The sequence below is a fragment of the Euphorbia lathyris genome, chromosome 3 (genome assembly GCF_963576675.1).
Source record: "Euphorbia lathyris chromosome 3, ddEupLath1.1, whole genome shotgun sequence".
Taxonomy (NCBI): domain Eukaryota; kingdom Viridiplantae; phylum Streptophyta; class Magnoliopsida; order Malpighiales; family Euphorbiaceae; genus Euphorbia; species Euphorbia lathyris.
The window spans coordinates 92,953,211-92,972,196 of record NC_088912.1 but is presented as its reverse complement, the minus strand read 5'-3'; the positions used below and the strand labels follow the sequence as shown (position 1 = coordinate 92,972,196).

Here is an 18,986-nt window from a genome sequence, read left to right as displayed (position 1 = left end):
ATATTATATGAGCAATGAAATTTAGTAGTCATGAAATCATTGATGAAAAACAAATATAAGATTTTAATGGGCAAGAATGCTAATTATTTGTATTATAATAAATAAGAATATAGAACTAAATAAAAAGATAACGTTAAGTTTAAATTCGTATTATTTTGTAAACGTTAAGCCTATATTGGTGTTATTTTGTATGTGAAGTCTAAATTGATGTTATATTGTAAACGTTAAGCGTAAATTAATAGGCCTAATGCATACCCGGCCCCCTAAAGTTGTCCGTTTTGTTCATTTAACCCCATCACCTTACGGGACAACCCTTTAACCCCCTAAACTCCCAAAAAATGCTACTTTTAACCCCATATCGTCCGACGTGGCATTGATCTAGTCAACGTTTGTGTCTCAAACACATGAGGCGCGTGGGAGGATTTTGTCCTTGCCTCCAACGGTAAAAAAAATGCATACCCAGCCCCTTAAAGTTGTCCATTTTGTTCATTTAACCCCCTCACCTCACGGGACAACCCTTTAACCCCTAAACTCCAAAAAAACTCCTAGTTCCAACTCAAGTACTGGCATTGGAGATAAAGAAGATTTAATTGTTGTCTTTCTAATTTTTAATTGGTGCTTTTTTTGGTCTCAATCCACGTTGCAATTGTAAAAAATGCTTTAACTTTGTATGAATTATGACCACAGTGTATATAGATATAGTGGAAGACAATACAAAGGAAGAGTTAAAATCTGATTTGACATGAAGTACAGAATACAGTGGAAGAGAAGTGATGACTAAATGATATTTATAGCAAATTTTCAATATTAAGGACTTTCCCATATGGGGTTAAAAGTAGCGTTTTTTTGGAGTTTAGGGGGTTAAAGGGTTGTCCCGTAAGGTGAAGGGGTTAAATGAACAAAACGGACAACTTTAGGGGGCTGGGTATGCATTAGGCCAAATTAATATTATGTTGTAAAGGTTAAGTTTATATTAGCGCTATTTTGAACGTTGAGTCTAAATTAATACTTTCTAAAAGCCTTAGGCCTATTTTGGTAACTTATCCCTTTTAAAAAAACAGTTTAGTTTAAAAAAATTCTAACTGTAATGCTCTGTCAGGTCTGATAGAGTTAAATGACACCGGTTTCATTTTGGTTAGAAAACCAGTGTTTATACACGGGTTTCATTCTATTTGCTGCAGCAGGAAATCTGTCTATTTTTTTTAGGAGAAAAACAAATCTGTTTGTATCTTTTAATAGGAAAAAAACCTGCATGTTTTTATATAACTAAATATAAACATTCATTGCATCTTATACTCCAACATGCATTTGATACTTTTATATCTGATATTCGTATGTTTTTATATATGAATAAATATGTCAATTATTATTATTATTTTGATGAAACAATCTTTAATAAAATGGACAGATCAATTAGAAAGAGATGAAACCTATTTTTAATTGATTTGTTGAGTAATAACGATAAGAATAGATGAAAGTGATGCTTAAATTAATTAGAGGATCAAATTTGACCATAACATTTATGTAGATTTAGTCATAATTTATAAAATGATTTAAAATTAACTTTAATATTTTCAAATAAGATTAATTTTAATAGTATATTATTAAAAATGTGAAAAAATTTAAATAACATTCAAAACAGTTTTTTCAAATTTTTGGTAATATAGGACTAAAATTGATCTTGTTTAAAAATATTAAGATTAAATTTATAATATTTAATACATTAAGATTAAATTTGTACTTCTTAAAAAATTAGGTTCAAATTTGATTTTATCCCATTAATTAGTGTATAGCAGTATTCTTAAATAAGAAACTAAACAATTTTTTTTGGGTTTTGCTATTTACTACTCCTAAATTACTTATCACCGTTCCTATTGGATAATTTTGTCCTTGGCATAATTTTTTTTTTCAAAATTGGAAATTTTTTTTTTTGAGAGAAAATTCAAAATTTGGCTTAAACGGATGCGGCATACCGCCCGACCCATGGCGGGAACGGATGCCGCATCCGTTCCCGCCATGGGTAGGCGGGATGCCGCATCCGTTTAGGCCAAATTTTGAAATATGTAAAATCATAAAAATTTTAGTGACGAAAAATACTAAATCGCTCAATTTTTTGTGACGAAAAATGCAAAATCATCATGAAAAATATGTATTATTTTCATGAGTTCTTTGATAAAAAGATGTAAATCTTAATGTTTCCGACTCGTAATCATTCATTTTCGGAGTTCAGATTGTCAAGCATCAATTATTTTCATAATTTCAATTATTGTTGTTCGGGGTTATGATTTTGGAGAGAGAATTTTCATTTTTTTGATCAAAATTATAAGAAGGGCAAAAAAAATCCAAAAAGAGCGGTGATAAGTAATTTGGAGACGGTATTTAACAGTTAACTTTTTTAAGGAAGGAAAACTTCAATAAATTTAATTAATAGGAGCAACAGAAGTGCATCTGGTTATTTAATTAATATCTACATATTATTTTTTTAATTGAATCTAACAGACACCGGTGGTGTCAAAATTAATTTGCTGTTGCAATGCAACCGCTAAAAAACATTGAACCGGTATTTAGTATACCGGATTCTTTAGGACCGGTGAATTATTCACCGGTTCCATTTAACTATGGTAGAGTAAAAAGAATATAAGTTTATATAAAAACATTATTATGTTAATGTAAGTATAAAAAGTAAAATTATTTATAATATTATATTATTATTTAATATATTTTAATTAAAAATATATAATCAAATTTATAATATAATATTTAACTATTTTTTACTAAATTAATTAATGTTGGTTTGAGTGATTAAGAACCTTAAATCCCTTAAATTTGTGAAATATAAATCAGAATTGATGATTATTTTCGTAAAGTTTCGAACATTGGTTGAAAATCACTTTAACATCATATTGTTGAAATGAGTCTCTCACTTTTACATCATGCTAAAATACCAATTGAGTGTTTGGACTTATGGTTTGAATGTGCATTAACAATCGATTACCGGTTCCCATAAGTGATTATAAAACCCATAAGAAAAAGGGTAAATTTCAAAAAAAAACCATGTGGTTTCACTTTTTTGCCAAAAAAGGACTGTGGTTTTTTTCGTTTCAAATACAGGACCGTGGTTTATTCCGTTACACTATTTACAGATTTGGTGAAGATGCCGTTAATTTGCTGACGTGGCTGAAGGGCAATTATGGGTTTTTAAAAAAATTAGGGTAAATTTTAAAAAAAAAACCTGTGGTTTCACTTTTTTGCAGAAAAAGGACTATGGTTTTTTTTCTTTTCAAATACAGGACTGTGATTTATTCTTTACACTATTTAGGGATTTGGTGAAGATGTCGTTTATTTGCTAACGTGGCTGAAGAGTAAATATGGATTTTTAAAAAAATTGATCAATAAATTTTTTATAACTATTTTGGGTCTACAATATTTACCGATGAATTTTTTATAACTATTTTGTGGCTACAATATTGACTATAAAATCTCACATGAGCGCAATCTCACATGGTTGTTCAAGACCTTTTATAGTCAATTTTTTTAAAAAACTCATATTTGCCCTTCAGCCACGTCTGCAAATAAACGACATCTTCACCAAATCCGTAAATAGTGTAATGGAATAAATCACAGTCCTGTATTTGAAAAGAAAAAAACCACAATCATTTTTCTGCAAAAAAGTGAAACCACAAGGTTTTTTTTTAAAAAATTTATCCCAATTTTTTAAAAACCCATAATTGCCCTTCAGCCACGTCAGCAAATTAACGGCATCTTCACCAAATCCGTAAATAGTGTAACGGAATAAACCACAGTCCTGTATTTGAAACGAAAAAAACCACAGTCCTTTTTTGGCAAAAAAGTGAAACCACAGGGGTTTTTTTTGAAATTTACCCTAAGAAAAATTATTCGACGTGCTTCCTAATTATAACGTGTTTTGTCCTTTTGGATGTTTATGTTATCCTTAGCTTCATCTGTATGATTCAAATAAGTTGAGTCCTCGATCTTGTAAATGCATTTTCTTGGATTTGGTAAATTTGATTGTTTTGATTTACTTACCAATAACTTTTTCATCTCTAAGTAATTTTGCTTTTAATGAAAATGAGTTTCCCTTTCCAAAGTTAGATCGCGAGGCTCGCTCGTTGTCAACAAGAAGTTAATCAAGTGATAATGTAACCGTCGCGTTTCCTGCACTCAAATGGCCCTTCACAACTATTCCTCCACGATATGAAATTTTTAAATAACATGCCAAATACACCACCTCAACCTAATGTGCCAAATTTCTAAGCTCAGTTTTTTTTTATGCTCTAAGGCTGATTCGTCTCTTTATTGTTTACAATCCAATGGTACTCGACTGTTTGTTTATTGTATGTCGACGACATACTTGTTACCGGTACTAAATGAACGTGCCACCAGTCGTCTTGTTACTCAACTGCAGTTTCATTTTTCCATTTGGGATCTTAGCAAATTAAGTTATTTTCTTAGCTTAAAAGCTTCTTGGACTCCTAAGACGCTTCACTTGACTTAGCATAAATATATTAATGATCTTTTTGATTGTGTAAAAATGGGAGGTGCAAACAGTATCTCGACACCATCTTATACTTATGGCAAATTGGCTCTTGAAAGTAGTGAATTGTTTGATGATCCCGGTATGTATAAAAATATAGTTGGGGGGGGGGTTCTTCAATATGTTGTTATTACCCGTCCTTATATCAGTTACTCAGTTGATAAAGTGAGTCAATTTTTGCATTATCCAACAATTGATCAGAAGGTGGCTAAACATATATTATGATATCTTCACTCCACACGTACACATGAAATTTTTATTTATCGGGATCATTCACTTAATCTTTTTGGGTATATTGATGCTGACTGCTGTAGTGATCTTGACGACTGCAAGTCCACATTAGGTTTTGCTATCTGTCTTGGACCAAATCTTGTTTATTGGCGCATACACAAACAACGCATCATCTCCCGACATTGATTGAAGCAAAATATGGTGTGACAACTTAAGCGCCACATATCTCACTACAAATATGATCTTTCATAATCACTCCAAACATTTGGAAATTGACTTTTATTTTTTCGTGATAAGGTGCCTAAAAAGGAGCTTCGAGTTTAGGGATGCAAACGGAGCAGGAATGCATTTTCCATCCCCATCCTCGACTAGTCGGGGATTCCCCATCCCATCCCCGCGAGTTAGATGAGGAAAGATTTGTCCCCCACGGGGAATCCCCGTCCCCGTTTAAAAACACTTTTTCCTATTCCACATCCCCGTCCCCATGGGGAATCACCATTTATATTTTAAAAACAATCAGTATATATTTCCTTTCTCATCTCTTTCCTAATTCTAGGTTTTTGTTCGAAAGAATGAGAGAGATACCATGCCTTTAATTTAGTCTAGGTTAGGAAAAATATCCATTTAGTCATGGTTAATATTTTATTTGAAAATAAGTCTATTTAGTTTAAGTTAAATGTTATAAATTATAATATTTAAAGTATAATTTTAATTATAATGTGGAATAATTGGGGGATCCGCCGGGGATTCCCCATTGGGGATTAATGGGGCGGAGATACCATTCCTCATACCCGTCCCATCCCCGTCGCGAGGGATAAAATTATCCCCATCCCCATCCCATGGGGATTCTTATCAGTAATTCCCCATCCCCGTCGGGATGGGTCACCGACAGGGATGAGGAATCCCCGCCCCACTTGCATCCCTATTCGAGTTAGTTATATCAATATTCTTGATCACCCAGTAGATATCTTCACCGAACCCATGTCCAAGGCATGATTCGTTCAACTCCGTGACAAGATGAGAGTACATCCACCATCAATTTGAGGGGAACTACTAGGGTTCGAATTATGTGTAATTAGTTAGGATTCTTGGATGATTTTTAATGTGAATTACTACACCCAGCCCCAATTTCCCACCCTCAGCCCCATAAAAAGACGAAATCGCCCCTTTAGCAAAAATTCAAAATTTCTAAACTCTCTCAAACTCTTCCAAACTCATTTCTTTCCGAAATCAAAGATTACACGTACAATGACGAGCAATCCGTTATCACTGGGAAGAGACGAGAATGACCTAGCCGCTGAAGTCGATGTATTTTTCCGATTGAGTATATAATGATTTCTATCAAAAAATTTTAAAAAATTCGGATTGCTGTTATCGGACGTGTGAGCATGACGCACCACCTTATGGTGGGACGTGTGAACATCACGCCCCACTATAAGGTGGGGCGTGTGAGCATCACACCCGCCCCACCTTGTGGTGGTGTGTGATGTTCACACGCCCCAGTACCCTGAACTTTGGATTTTAGGGATTTAGGCACCAAAAAATTTATGAAATTGACCGTAATGGAATTTAATGTTCGTTAGTTATCATTTGCAGGTTCCGTTAGAAGATTTTGGCGGCAACGGTGTTGATTACAGTGCATAACTTTTTTGTGTACAAACATTTGAAACAAACAGGAAGTTGTTAACTGGGCAAAATAGACGGCGATTGGGCTCGGCTTCGAGTTAACTATAACGTCTCACAAGACAGGGGCTAAGTTAAAATGGATATTGGTTAAATGTGCCCGTGGTATAAAGAATACTCAAAGGAAAAAGGATATGGATATGGAGGAAGTAGTACAGAGGAATACGAAAACAAAATACTGTGGTTGCAAATTCCAGGTAAAGGTTATAAAAATCGTTGAATTAGCGGGTTGGGTGGTGAATGGGGTTGCTGGAGAGAGAGGACAGCACAATCATCCCTTGGTTGTATATCATCAGGGCTATAGACAGATGGGCGGACTAAGTCCCGGTTAAAAAAAAATTGTTCGTCAAATGAGTGCAGCTCAAGCAAAGCCTTGTGCTATTTTTGCAGCAATTAAAGAAAAACACCCGGAGGATTGCCCGACATAAAGACATGTGTATACCTACAGGGAAAAAATAAGGATTGAGAGCTTTGAGGGTCAGGATGTAATCAGTCAGTTTTATCGGCTTGCTATAGATAAGGATTACATACATTGGACGCAAGCGGAGCCGGGCAGCAATATTGTGACTCACCTCTTTATGGCACATCCTACTTCGATCACACTGTTCCGATCATATTACTTGTTTGTTAGTATGGATTCAACATATAAAACAAACAAGTATAAAATGCCATTTTTTGAGATCATTGGAATGACGCCTTCAAACAAGAACTTCTTGATTGCCTATGCAATTATGAAGGATGAGACTGAGGGTAGTTATATGTGGATTTTAGAAAAATTGAGGCTTTTGCTTGGAGCTGATGTGCATCCGACAGCCATTGCTATAGACCGGGAGTTAGGGTTGATAAGACCGGTTCGTGAGGTATTTCCTGAAACTCATCATTTGTTGTGTACATGGCATACTAATAAAGATGTGGAGGATAGAGTAGGCAAGTTGTGTGGGTTGAAGGTTTTTGGAGAAATTTTTAAGAATTCCAAATGGAAAAATATAATTGAAGCGCCGACAGTAGCCGAATATGAGAAGGCAGTGGTAAGCATGAAGAATACTTCTGCCAAATGGCTTAGTGTGATACAGTATGTGGAGACCACATGGCTAGTGTATAAGGAGAAGTTCTGTCGAGCGTGGACGAACAAAGTGTTGCACTTAGGAAACACAACAACCTGTCGAGTGGAGAGTTCACATGCACAATTGAAGCAATGGTTGAATTCATCTACTGGTGCACTCGATACAGTATGGGCGAAGGTGCACAAGGACATTGAGGCTCAGATCGATACGATCAAGTAAGACATTTTTTCTGTTCTTAAATTTAAAATTTAAAATTGTAATAAATTAGTTTTGTAATTCTTTACTGTATATAACCAGATACTCACTTGAGGACTCGAGAAGAAGATCTACGGTGTCTCACTGTGTAGCTCCTTTCGCTTACCTCGACTTACATGTTTCACTTTACTGTTTGCGTGTACTTAATGATGAGATAGTGTGTATGTGCAGATTGAGCGTGGATGTGTTAAGCGAATGTAGATGTGTGTTGCCCATGACTCATGGCATTCCTTGTGCATGTGAACTTAAACGCTATATTGATTCGGGTACATCGGTTAGTGTGGAGCGCATCCATCCTTTTTGGAGATCTCTTGCATTTGATTGTTTGAGTGACATACCAGTTATTGCTCCCGTATATGGTGACGGGTCCAAGGATCACCGGTTTTTTCACTCTCTTGTGGAAAAGGTTGACAAATTAGATCTTACAATGGTGCGTAGCATACATGTCTACATCCATGATCAGATTAACCCAGATCAAAGTAGTTACAAAGAACCTGAAGTCAAAGACACAGTTAGGGGTAGACCAAAGGGGAATTCATCTACGAAGCGGAATCCGAGTGCATGGGAGTACAGTTAGGGACCATGAGGTCATGCTCGGTCTTCTACTTCGAGGAGTAGTCGTAGTCAAGGCCAAAGCTCATCGTCCTCTGTACATAACAACGAGATCCCGGGTATATTTTATTTTCATAATATATAAGTTCATGTTAAAGTAAATATATTATCACTGACGAACTTCATATGTTCATATTTGCAGCCGGATTTGATGCGGATATCAACGGATATCAATATTTACTGATAACATTGGGATATTATCCAAAGGATCAAAGGAGATATTCACCTAGATCAGCCGTGTATTGATCACCTGATACCGGAATACCATGGCGTATCAAGCGAGGAGATCCGACGGACGGATCACCAAGACTCCGCCACGTGAGATCCGCAATCAAACCTATGTGGAGATCCGCCATAACCCCTCGGTTCGCCAGCTGAGCAGCGGAGCCGATTCCACAATAAAGGCCATTAATGAGCTATTAATAAGCTAACGGACATACCTAAAGGAAACCAGTAACCGCCAATAACCGCCAGTAACCGCCATTGATGAAGCATTAATGGAGACTTTCTAGTTACTAAAGGTTACAACTTCACAACTATATATAGTTTGCATCTCAAGCTATCAAGGTACACATTCACACAATCCTAGAAATCCTACTTTGTCAATTCAGTTTACTCTTCCATACTTTATACTGACTTTGGCATCGGAGCTTCCCCCCGTCGAACCCAATGACGCCCCCACAGGGACGGAAGCTGATCGAAAATTCTCCACAAGTCATCAATTGGTGCGGTAAAGGTGGAACCTTAGCCAAATAAAAGGGTTTTTCGTTCACAATAAGACATGACGAGTGGAGAGCAGAATCCCTCATCGGGGATTGAAACACCATTGGTAACACCATCAAGTCAACATGTAACTAACGTTGGTCGCGTTGATACAAATGCACCTATGACGCATGGTGAAAGGAGTATGTCGCCAGATTCATTCATCGAAATATGTGCGAGATCCATAAGAAGAGAGTATGGACTTGAGATGGAGAACCGCCTAAGGCCGTTCATGATAATTCCAGAGCTTCGACGCACGGCACCCACTCCTACAACATCTCAATGGCCACAGGCAGCTATAGGATCGAACGCCCATGATTCTTCATTTTTTCAAACTCAACCTACGGATTCCATGGTGGTTACTACCGTCGCAGCTGGTAACCCGCCACTCAATCGGCACCTATTTTTTGATGGAGCAGAAGGGAGTCGAAGGAATGACCAAACTCTCCCAGGGGGACCAATAAACCATAGGGTGAATCTGGGCGGATCAGGTGCCCCAAGTCGCCCGCGGTCGAATCTCCTAGAAGGCGGATCAGGAGGCCGAAGACACAAAAAGAGAAAGAAGGGAAGCAGCAGGTGATCAAAGTCACCTTCACCTCCAAGGTAGAGGTCATCCCGACGGGGTAGGTCACCCCCGTCCTCAGGTCGGAGACCAGGTAAGAGGCCAGTAGAGACACCTCATCCGGATAGGCCACAACCACCACCGAACCAAGGGGAAGATAGACAAGCTCCTTCTGGAGGACAAGCAGGTGGAGGTGGGCGTTCGCCATCAGATCCGTCGTCTGGATCTAGCTCCTCATCATCTCCGAGTCGATCTCCAAGCAGGCGACCTCTGAGTAGATCTCCAAATAGGAGATGCCCCAGGGCGGATCCAGGCAATCTAGCAGATCTAGTTAGAGCTACGGTGCTACGCATAAATGAAGAAAATGTCAGGCATAACCCATTCGCCAATCGTGACTCGCCATTCACGGCGTGGATCGAAGCTGAGGAGACAGATAGGCATTTCAAAATACCTAATATCCCGGTTTACATGGGTGCTGACAACCCCGAGGCCCATGCTAGAAAGTATCGGATGTTTCTTGGCCTTAATCGCGCCAGTAAAGCGGTATTATGTCGGATGTTTATCACCACGCTAGGAGGACCTGCTTATGATTGGTTCCAATCTTTGCCTCCCGGATTGATAGACAGCTGGGATAAGTTGAGTAGAGAGTTCTGCGCCAAATTCGCCAAAATGTATCCCTCCAGTGGTCAAATCACGAAAGCTTTTTGAGTTGAAACAGAAAGCAAGTGAACCCCTTCGAGAATATGTAGACAATTTCAACAAATTGTGTATACGAATTGTTGATGTAGATGTCTCCATGGCGGTGGAAGCTCTAGTGAAAAACACCACATGTAAAAGCTTGCAGGAAGATCTGATCAGAAAGAAGCCCAGAGATATGGCAGAGTTGATAGAACGGTGCAAGGATTTTATGGAGGTGGATGATATCCGTCGGGAGTCAGTGTCTCCGCCCAAAAAAGACAAAGGCGAATCTCGACGACGGGATAAAGAGAAGGACAAGAATCCCGATTCGTCATCCCGAGGCAGGCGTAGAGGCTCTAAGAACAAATCGGCATACATGTCGTCGTTTACACCATTAAATGCCTCCAAAAGCGAAGTGCTGATGTGGATAGAGAACAGCCAGCACAATCGGAGCATTTCATACCCCGAACCAAAAGGGGGGGGAGCATACCAACATCGGGAAAAATCCCAAAAATTATTGCAAATACCATAGGAGGAATGGTCATGACACGGACGCATGCTGGGAGTTGGCCAGAGAGATAGAAAGGCTTATCGAAAGGGGAAAGCTAGACAGGTTCGTCCAAAATGATAACAAGAAAGGAGATGGTGATAGATCAAGAGACGATCAGAAAAAGAAGGCGAAAGGCACTATCAATGTCATAGTGGGCGGACCAGGATATCAACCTGTGCTGAAAAAGGCAAAGACCACTGCCCTGGATAGGGCATCACTTAATCGCCCTTTTGCGGACGTAGGCCCGGAGATTCCTCCTCACGCAGATGCACTGGTCATTACCGTGATGATAGAAGGATGGAAGATGAAAAGAGTGATGATTGACACCGGAAGTTCATGCAACGTCATCATAAGAGGAGCATTCGCCAAGGTTATGGTCGATCCCATCCAAGTGGAAACCACCATAGTAGACATCTTGGGAGTAACAGGGCACACCATCCAAACAAAAGGCCAGGTAACACTAGATTGTGAATTGGCAGATGAAGATCAAATATGGAAGGGAGATCTGGAATTCTCCATCTTAGATGTCCAGTTGGCTTACAATATCATCCTTGGGCGACCCTTTATCTCTGAAGCCGCAGCTCTCATCTCCATACGCCACTTAACCATTTACATCCCCACGGTCAAGGGAGGTGTAATAATCCGAGGAAATCAGAAAGTTGCACAGGAGATGTATTCGGCATCCTTAATGATTCGTCCACAGGCCCGGAGATTCCTCGTCACTGTTTGTCAATATACGCATATCTCCCGCCATATGCAAAGGTTTGGCATTCCAAACCGACAGAAAGCCTAGAGACTCGCCCTCCCTTATCTTTACATAGAAAAATTTCTCATCCCAGAGATGGACATTGGACATCTTGCCAGAGAATGGCGAATAGGTACCAAATTTAGCAAAGGTGTAAAAGGACTCGGCCTTTCGTTTCGTCGGTTTGTGAAGTGTTCGGAAGACTCGAGGGTTACAAACTATCCCTAAGTTTGAAGCTAAATAACAATCCAGGACCAGGTCTAACCACCCATTAGGATGCAGCTGGCTGACAGTGATGTCAAAGTAAGCTAAGATATCCGCCATCATCTTAGGAAGAGGAAGCCGGAACCCTCTTTCAACGTGACAACTGTACACCGACAAATATCCAGTTGGCGGACAGGCGGGTCGCTGATGAGCTTCCGCCAATTAAGTCTCGTATTCCTTTATCCAAGGAAAGCGATCCGCCAGATTCGCTAGATCTACGACGCTCATACGGGAGGAAGTGGATTCTGCACGAGGCGCCTTTTTGCTAGACGAGGCTGAAGAAGATGCCTCCATCCCCGAAAGCCGCCTAGAATCTATTGCCGGAGAAAAACAAGTAACGGCGCCGGGAAAGTTCTGAATCCTACCTGAATGAGTTAGATTGCTATTACACGCCGAGTTACGCAACTCAGCTAAGTCACAACTGACAATACCTTCGGAAGAATCAGAATTTTCCGAAGAAGAAGAAGTCCAGCTAGGGATGTAAACGGGGCGGGGCGGGGCGGGGATTTGGTTTCCCATCCCCGTCCCCGCCTAAATGGGGATTCCCCGTCCCCGTCCCCGCCAACTAAATGGGGACAAAAACTGTCCCCGTCCTCGCCCCACGGGGATCCCCGTAGGTACGGGGAATCCCCGTTTATTCTTCCAATTCTCTCTTTCTCTCTCAATTTTCATTTTGTTCTTTCTGATTGATTCCTCTTCTTCACCTTCTCTCTTGAATCTCTCGTCAAAACCGAAACAGAAACTGAGTTTTTCTTTCTATTCTGATTCTGAATCTTTAGTTTCTTCTTTGCAATTTCTCATTTTCTTTAATCTCTGATTACTGCATTTGCTGAATCGGAAACAATTGCAAATGGCGGTTCCTCCGACGGCGTTGTCGGCGGCTCCGGATATGGAAGCCATGGATATGGATGTTTCTGAGAAGAAGATCCAAGAATTTGAATTAAATATTTGGAATTGGAAATGGAAATCGGCAAAGACGCAGAGACTGGCCGGAAAGACTTCATTGGCGGCTTTGACTACTGCTCTGCTGTTATTTTCACATTAGTGAATGGTTGATAAGAAATGGAATTGGTTCAGATGGTTAAGTTGTTTAGTTGTGTATCAACTGGTCAGAGGTTCGATCCTCCTTATTCACATTTTAAGTATATATTTTTCAATTTCATATCTAAACGGGGAATCCCCGTCGGGGCATTAATGGTATGGGTACGGGGATCCCCGTGGGGCGGGGATACCATTTCCTGTCCCCGCCCCGTACCCGCCTACGGGGACCATATTGGTCCCCGTCCCCGTCCCTGCCAAAAAACGGGGCGGGGCCCCGACGGGTACCGGTATTCCCCGCCCCATTTACATCCCTAAGACTCTGGGCAAAAAACTCGAAGGAAGATGGAAGAGGAAACCAAATAGAGTGGAAAGAGAAAGAGAGGAAGGAAGAAGATGTTTTCTCTTTCCTCGAGCGGCGCGCCTACGACACGTGTCACCCATCGATTGGCATCGAATAGAGTGACCATCAATGCAAGTCATTATGACGGCGCGCGAAGAAGCTCAAAAGCCCTAAAGGACTTTAAAGGAACTTTAGGGGGGCTTCTGATAACATTGGGATATTATCCAAAGGATCAAAGGAGATATTCGCCTAGATCAGCCGTGTATTGATCACCTAATACCGGAATACCATGACGTATCAGGCGAGGAGATCCGACAGGCGGATCACCAAGACTCCGCCACGTGAGATCCACAGTCAAATCTATGTGGAGATCCGCCATAACCCCTCGGTTCGCCAGCTGAGCAGCGGAGCCGATTCCACAATAAAGGCCATTAATGAGCTATTAATAAGCTAACGGACATACCTAAAGGAAACCAGTAACCGCCATGAAGCATTAATGGAGACTTTCTATTTACTAAAGGTTACAACTTCACGACTATATATAGCTTGCATCTCAAGCTATCAAGGTACACATTCACACAATCCTAGAAACCCTACTTTGTCAATTCAGTTTACTCTTCCATACTTTATACTGACTTTGGCATCAGAGCTTCCCCCCGTCGAACCCAACGACGCCCCACAGGGACGGAAGCCGATCGGAATTTCTCCACAAGTCATCATTTACATAGGGTTCAGGGACTGATCGTACCATATATTACTGGATACATAGATGTTGTATAAGATGGTAACTGTGGATTTCGTGTTTTAGCCAATGCTGTCACAAATAATCAGGAGGAGTGGAAACTGATGAGAGTGCTTATAGAAAATAAGGTGTGAGCCCACCGTGATCTGTATGTGCCAGTGTTCTGGAACGGACTAGATGATGTCCTCACGCATATTAGATGGACAGGAGCGGGGTGTGGTCAATCACACTGGATGGTGAGTCCGGATGACTTATATGCTGCTGCATCTATGTTGAATGCAGTGATATTCCTTTTTACTACGCCACAGTTAGGATGTTGTACCATACTGCCGATGCGTTCGGACGATGGAAGACCACCGAAGCGAGAGATTGTCATTTGTCATTTGGGAGATTTTGAATACTACATACGTCTTTATTTAAGATCTGGATTTCCAGTGCCTCCCATTGCCACCCAATGGCATACATTTCGTGATCCGAGTGTCCGTCACTTGGACAATATATATGCTGACAGGAGAGCGACTTGGAATAGATTACATTGATTGATGTATATTAGTTTATGTGTTTTAATTAATAATATTTATTCATGAACTTATATTATTGTTACATGTTTTAATTAAAATTGTATGATATTTATAGATTTTAAGTAAAATTGTGTGTTTGAATAGGTAACAGGTATTTACGGGTTTAATCGGATCACGTGCCCTTTTTTTTGCCTTCCCGACATGCGGACGTGAGGCTATCACGCCCCACCTTGCGGTCGAGCGTGATAGCCACACGCCTCACCGCATGGTCGGGCGTGCGGTGAGTCGTGTGGCTATCACGCCCGCGTGTCGGGAAGGTTAAAAAAAAAGCTTTTAACACCCATAATCCTTTAAAGGGCATTTTCGTCATTTTACGAGGCTAGGGATGGAAATTTGAGGCTGGGTATGACAACATCCTTTTTAATTGAAGGAGAACAAAATTGAAAAATATTATAATGTAAGCTTAATATGTTTTTTCCTACCTTAACTTATCCAAACAAATTGATTGGCTCCTTGAACTTTTAAAATGTCCGGATAACATCTTGTATGAAATGTCGGGATAGCCCTTCAACTTGTGTAAAATATAGTCAATTAATCATTTGGTTACAAAAAGTAAGTTACAAGCGGAAGATATGTTGTACGCACCTCAAAAAAGTAAAATGACAAAGGTCGGGATATGAGGTTTTAATATGAGAGAGAACAAGTTTTACTGTTAAACAAGTAAGAACTTATTTTTTAATATGTTTTAATCTATTTTGTGAATTGTATAATATAATTCTAAGAGATGTACAATACACATTCTGCATGCAATTTATTTTTTTTAGAACCAAGTTATTAATTGATTACATTTTAACCAAGTTGAGAAGGCTATCGAAACACTTTAAAATTTATAGGATCAATCAAGTTTTTTGGACAAATTCAGAACATAATGTATTAAGTTTATAATACATTTTTGATAATAGGAAACAAAAAGTTAGTAACTAATAAATTATTTATTCTATATATAATAATAGAAATAATAAAATTTTAAAATAGTAGAAAATAAACTAACATAATAATAATAATAATAAATAATAATAATAATAATAATAATAATGTGAACATTTTGTGTAATTTCTTAAAAAAGAAAAAGGAACGAGACGCAGTAGGGCTTTGGCAGTGTAGGCCCATGAGGAGCCCAAGTGTACCAGTGTCATTCTTGTAATTTCCAATAGCTAGAAAGGACTATTTAAAGGCGTCTCTTGCTCAATGTATCTTTTGGGGTTTTAGGGTTTTTGTTTCACACTTCCAAGTCGCACTCTTTCTCGATAATCAAAACCAGAAGCCATGACTGCTCAGACTCAGGAAGAGCTTATTGCTCAGCTTGAAGCTCAAAAGATCCTCGAAGTAAGCTTTTCACTCCTTTTTCTACTGTGTATTTCTTCTTATTGCTTAATCGTTTTCTGGTTGGATCTAGGTTCATCCTTATTCGTTTGCTTTTTTTGGAGCTTCGTTGGTGTTCGTTACTGGATTTTTTATTTTATTTTATTTTTATGGCGACTTTGTTTTGTTCAGATCTGATGTGGTGTGATAATGCCCCTTTTGCTCCCACTTTGTTAGCACAGATTCTTATTAGCATGAAACGAATTGAAATTTTTCGAATTTGGCATTTCTAGGTATTGTGAAATACCGTAGAATGTTGTGAGAACAAAACAAAGGCACTGGCCTTTTCTAGTTAGCCTTCTTTTGATTTGGTTTTTTATTGGTTAATTTTTGTTGTGTGAATGTTTTGGCTATAAAAACATTTAATAAATAACTATTTTTTGTTGGAAGATACTGGAATTTTTTGCACCTGAGTTCAAATTAATATCCATTTTCATCGTTCATGGATCTTATTTCGGGAGACAGGAATTCATTTGAAGCTAGGGTTAATTAGTGAGACCTGCATAGGCTTAATCTTGAAAATGGTTGAGTAGCCAGCCATACTATGCTTTATGTTTCTGTAGTTCTCTTAATATTTTGGTTATATTGGGAATGTCAATTTCTGACATAATAGCATGATTTAAAGAGATAACCAGCGCTCATACAACCTGTTTGATATGATTATCGTTTATGTTGCATATACATAATACATCATATATAATCACTTGGTAGATAACCTGTTTTGATAACCCTATTTTATCCTACTAATTCTGATGATATCAAAATGTTCAATCTTGTGGATTATAATCTTCTGATAAATGATAATTCTTGTTATTATCTCCCTTTTGTCTTGTTTCGGCCTTGAGGAAATCATTGTAGTAGAATGGCTGGTGTGATAATAATCAATGTTTTACTGCTTTCTATATCACTCTTGCACCCATTTGCTACTAACTGCAATCTTTGTATTGTTGTTTGTGTTAAGTCTGATAAGCCTGTAGTAGAGGATGATGAGGACGACGAAGACGAGGATGATGAGGACGACGATGATGACAAGGATGATGATGATGATGCTGAGGGTAAAACTTTAAACTTAATCAGTACTAGCTTATTTATGCTGGAGTTTTAATTAACACAATTATTTCTTTCTTTTTTTATTTGTTAAATCACAGGACAACATGATGGAGATGGTACTGGTAGGTCTAAGCAAAGCAGAAGTGAAAAGAAGAGCCGGAAAGCTATGTTAAAGCTCGGAATGAAGCCTATTCCTGGTGTTAGCCGGGTTACAGTCAAGAAGAGCAAGAATGTATGTTCTTCCTACTTATGACTAAAACTGTATTTCTGTAGTCACATAATTGTTTCTATCAAGTATTTTGATTCTGTCGCCTAACACAATGTGTTGGTTACCACTCAGATATTGTTTGTCATCTCAAAACCGGATGTTTTCAAGAGTCCAACATCAGATACCTACGTGATCTTCGGTGAGGCTAAGATTGAGGACTTGAGCTCACAACTACAAACTCAGGCGGCAGAGCAGTTCAAGGCTCCCGATCTCAGCCATGTGATCTCCAAACCTGAGACTTCAGCTATGGCTCAAGAAGATGAAGATGTAGATGAAACTGGAGTCGAACCAAAGGATATCGAATTGGTGATGACTCAAGCTGGAGTTACCCGGTCAAAGGCTGTGAGGGCTTTGAAGGCGGCAGATGGAGATATAGTATCTGCCATCATGGAGCTTACCAATTGATAGGAGTATTATCTAAATTGTCTTGTGACTTAGTGAGCTTTTTTTTTATCTATAAAATATTTATGGATGAATTCTATACACTCTGTGTGCTTTTTCAATTCAGGGATTTTGTTTTCTCCAAATTTTGCAATTTTCAAATCCTGCCCTTCTGTGTTGTACTACTAAACAAAGATGGATTATCTTGGTGATAAACTGGAGCTGATTCTTCTTTAGTCAATATATATTCATTTTATTTTTGCTCATTCAAGTATAGGGTTGCAAATGGACCGGGTGGTGATCGGAATTGCTCTCCACATCTGTCTAGATGGGGAATCCTCATCCTTGTCCTTGAGGAAAAAAACATTCCCTTTCCTGTCCTTGTGACGATTCGGGTCCTTGTAGGGATTTTCATTCATCATTACTAAAGGTATAGATGTGTATTTTTTTAAGAATCCCTCTGGAAATATAGTGGGGATGGGGATGGGGATGTGTAATCTTTTGGAGTGGGAGTGAGGTCTCCATCTCTTTCACATCCCCACCTATCAGGTAGAGTATTTGTGGGTAGTGTTAATCTCAAATTCTTATCCGTTTATTTTTTAATTATCCGTATCCATCGCATTATTTTTGCATCTCATATTTATCTCATTTAGTTTACACAAATTTAATAAAGTATAAATTTAATAAATGGTTCTTTTAAAAATTGAATTTTAATCGATAAGAATAAAGTAGTTTAATGGTATCAATCAATAGTTTAAGAACATAAAGCTATTGAACAAAAGGTTGAGGTTTGAATCTCATATTTTACATCTAAAAAACAATAATATTTTTTAGGCTTGATACCTTTCAAGCCCTCTTAAGTTGTTCTAATACTGCAACTGACCCTCTGAATTTAGACTTGTGACAACTAACTCACTCAACTTGCTTATTTGAAACAAAGAACCTTTTGATAGGTTATTTTGAGAGTTTTTTTTGCCTTTTAGTTAATGTATCGATATATTAGTTAGATGTAGTATCTAATATTTTGAAATTTTTTATTTCTGATCTAATATTATGTTGAATGTTTTTTTGGGTTTAGGAGTTATTTAGTCTAAATAAGCAACTTAAAGAGTTATTTGTTCCAATTGAGCAATTTGAGGGGTTATGTCTTCCAAATAAGCAAGTTGAGGGATTTCGCTGTCACAAGTCTAAGTTCAGGGAGTCAGTCGCAGTATTGAACAACTTGAGGAGACTGAGAAGATATTAAATCTATTTTTTAAT

The 18,986-nt window shown here is 38.6% G+C and overlaps 1 protein-coding gene across 1 annotated transcript; it reads left to right on the top strand.

Annotated features, from left to right (window-relative positions):
• Positions 1 to 15,860: 15,860 nt before the first annotated feature.
• LOC136224433 (nascent polypeptide-associated complex subunit alpha-like protein 1) lies at positions 15,861 to 17,992 on the top strand. Its single transcript, XM_066012763.1, has 4 exons — positions 15,861 to 15,991; positions 16,989 to 17,082; positions 17,176 to 17,309; positions 17,418 to 17,992. Exons 1-4 carry the CDS (start codon positions 15,932 to 15,934, stop codon positions 17,748 to 17,750), a joined length of 621 nt encoding a protein of 206 aa, XP_065868835.1. The 5' UTR covers positions 15,861 to 15,931; the 3' UTR covers positions 17,751 to 17,992.
• The last annotated feature ends 994 nt before the right edge of the window (positions 17,993 to 18,986 follow it).

Coding starts and splice junctions, on each gene's coding strand:
- LOC136224433 (XM_066012763.1), top strand. CDS start 15,932: ATGACTGCTCAGACTCAGGAAGAGCTTATTGCTCAGCTTGAAGCTCAA. Junction 15,992..16,988: donor AAGCTCAAAAGATCCTCGAA/GTAAGCTTTTCA, acceptor GTTTGTGTTAAG/TCTGATAAGCCTGTAGTAGA. Junction 17,310..17,417: donor CAGTCAAGAAGAGCAAGAAT/GTATGTTCTTCC, acceptor GTTACCACTCAG/ATATTGTTTGTCATCTCAAA.